The sequence below is a fragment of the Aptenodytes forsteri genome, unplaced genomic scaffold (assembly GCF_000699145.1).
Source record: "Aptenodytes forsteri isolate BGI_AS27 unplaced genomic scaffold, ASM69914v1 Scaffold55, whole genome shotgun sequence".
Taxonomy (NCBI): Eukaryota; Metazoa; Chordata; class Aves; order Sphenisciformes; family Spheniscidae; genus Aptenodytes; species Aptenodytes forsteri.
The window spans coordinates 11,679,532-11,681,554 of record NW_008796063.1 but is presented as its reverse complement, the minus strand read 5'-3'; the positions used below and the strand labels follow the sequence as shown (position 1 = coordinate 11,681,554).

The window sequence follows — 2,023 nt, the reverse complement described above, 5'->3', positions numbered from 1 at the left end:
GGGGAGGGGAGCTGGAAATCCTCAAGGTACGCTTACTTAAAAACAAAATAAATTGGCTATGAAAACACAGTTTAAAAGCTGAACATGAAACTTTTTTTCAGCCTTGATTCATATTGGGAGAAATACAATATTATTTAATTACTAAAAAAGGCTTCACTAGAGTAATAGGATTCCAGTGAGATGACCAATCACTTATCACTCCTACCACTATTTGTTTTCAGATGACAATTACAAAACCCAGATGTGAACCACTAGGAGATTTTATATTAGGACTGGGCTTCTCTGTGAGTTTCAAAGGTAGCCAAAATGGTAGATTTAAAGTTGACTCTTGTTATATGATGTGGTAAGGTTGTTGATAGCCTGTCAAGGCAGTCTTTTAATCTACACACCTCCTAAACTCAGGATAGATTTATTCTGGGGAGAAGGGAGGAGAGTTATATAGCTGTTCTTCATTATGTGTCATGCTTTCCCCCCCACTGTAAACAGTTAACCTGTAATATCCACCTGGACCCGTGCCCGCGATAACCGTGGTCAGAGTGCTGGGCTGGAAGCAGACCAGCTTCCTGCTCCGCCGGGTCAATATTTGTGTCCCCATAGTAAAGTCCACACAGGCGTGGGGCGGCCGGGGCTACACGGGCAGGGTCCCGGAGGAGGAGGAGGGAGTGCCTTCATGCTCTGCCCTCTGCCCCGGCATCCCCTGGTGAGCCTGTCCCTGCCCTCCCAGCGAGGAGGACATCGAGCGGATCCAGCAGCTGGCGGAGCTCCACAAGCTGGAGGTGGTTCCCCTGGTGCAGACCTTTGGGCACGTGGAGGTAGGGGGTCCTGGTCCTGCTCCTCATCCTACATCCCTTTGGCCCATGGCCTGGAACCCCCCCCAACGGCTCCTCCCGCGCAGTTCATCCTCAAGCATGAGAAGTACCAGCACCTGCGGGAGGTCGAGCGCTTCCCCAACAGCTTCAACCCCCATGTCCCCGACACCCTGGCCCTGCTCAAGAGCATCTTGTCACAGGTGATTGAGAAGCACAGACGCTCCACCTGGATCCACATCGGCGCAGATGAGGTGAGCAATGGGCCATGCAGGGACCCCAGCCCTGGCCCCGGGCGCCAGGCGTGCTCCCAGGGGTGCTGAGCATCCCCCTTCACCCCAAATCCAGGTCTTCCATCTTGGGGAGGGGATGGACTCCAAGAACTGGATGAGCCGCAACAAGGGTGACACGGGGACCATATACTTGAAACACATCAAGGAGGTGCTGGGCTTCATCGCCACGCAGTACTGGGGGCTGCGGGCACTCATGTGGGACGACATGCTGAGGAAGATCAGCGTGGGAGCCCTGCGGGGTGAGAGCATGGGGACGGTGGCAGTGGTGGCACTCAAGCCGGGGGTCTCGGCAGCGCCCACCTGCATGGCCACCCTGGCAGGCGTCGTGCCCAGTGCTCGGCAGGAGCCCGTGCCTGGCTCTGTGGGGGCACGGGTCTCGGGGGAGCATGAGGAGCCCCAGGCATCCTCCTGTCGCTGGCACCGGTGCCCACGTCCCCATCCCTGCTCCCCCCACAGAATCCGGAATAGCAAAGCACGTCTCGCCCGTGGTGTGGTTCTACGCGCCCGACTTTGAGGCTGAGCAGATCGGTAAGGCGGCGTGCCAGGCTCCCCGGGGCTGGCAGGGGGGACACCCCCCACCGAGGCCCCCCCCCCAGGCTCCCAGGGACAGTGGCACTGGTGGCTCGCGCCTGTGCCACTGCAGGGCCGTTCCTCGCCAAGTACGTGGAGAGCGGCTTCGAGGCGGTGTGGTTCGCCAGCGCCTTCAAGGGTACCACAGGGCCGGCGCAGACCTGGCCCCCCCTGAGCTACCACCTGAAAAACCACCTGAGCTGGCTGAAGGTGATGCAGGCCCTGCCGCGGCTGGCCCCGCTGCGCTTCCAGGGCATCGTCCTTACCGGCTGGCAGAGGTGAGGGGCGGCGGGACCCCCGCCCTCCCTGGCGCCCGCGCAGCCCTGCCGGCGGCGGGCCCGGGGGGCACGGGGA

The 2,023-nt window shown here is 59.8% G+C and overlaps 1 protein-coding gene across 1 annotated transcript in view; it reads left to right on the top strand.

Annotated features, from left to right (window-relative positions):
* LOC103905046 (hexosaminidase D) overlaps window positions 1–2,023 on the top strand; it is a 7,445-nt gene that overhangs the window by 1,521 nt on the left and 3,901 nt on the right. The window contains exons 5-9 of the mRNA XM_009286614.2: window positions 725–812; window positions 896–1,060; window positions 1,155–1,338; window positions 1,556–1,627; window positions 1,743–1,947. Of these exons, the coding sequence (XP_009284889.1) occupies window positions 725–812; window positions 896–1,060; window positions 1,155–1,338; window positions 1,556–1,627; window positions 1,743–1,947 (714 nt within the window). The remainder of the gene's footprint in view (window positions 1–724; window positions 813–895; window positions 1,061–1,154; window positions 1,339–1,555; window positions 1,628–1,742; window positions 1,948–2,023) is intronic.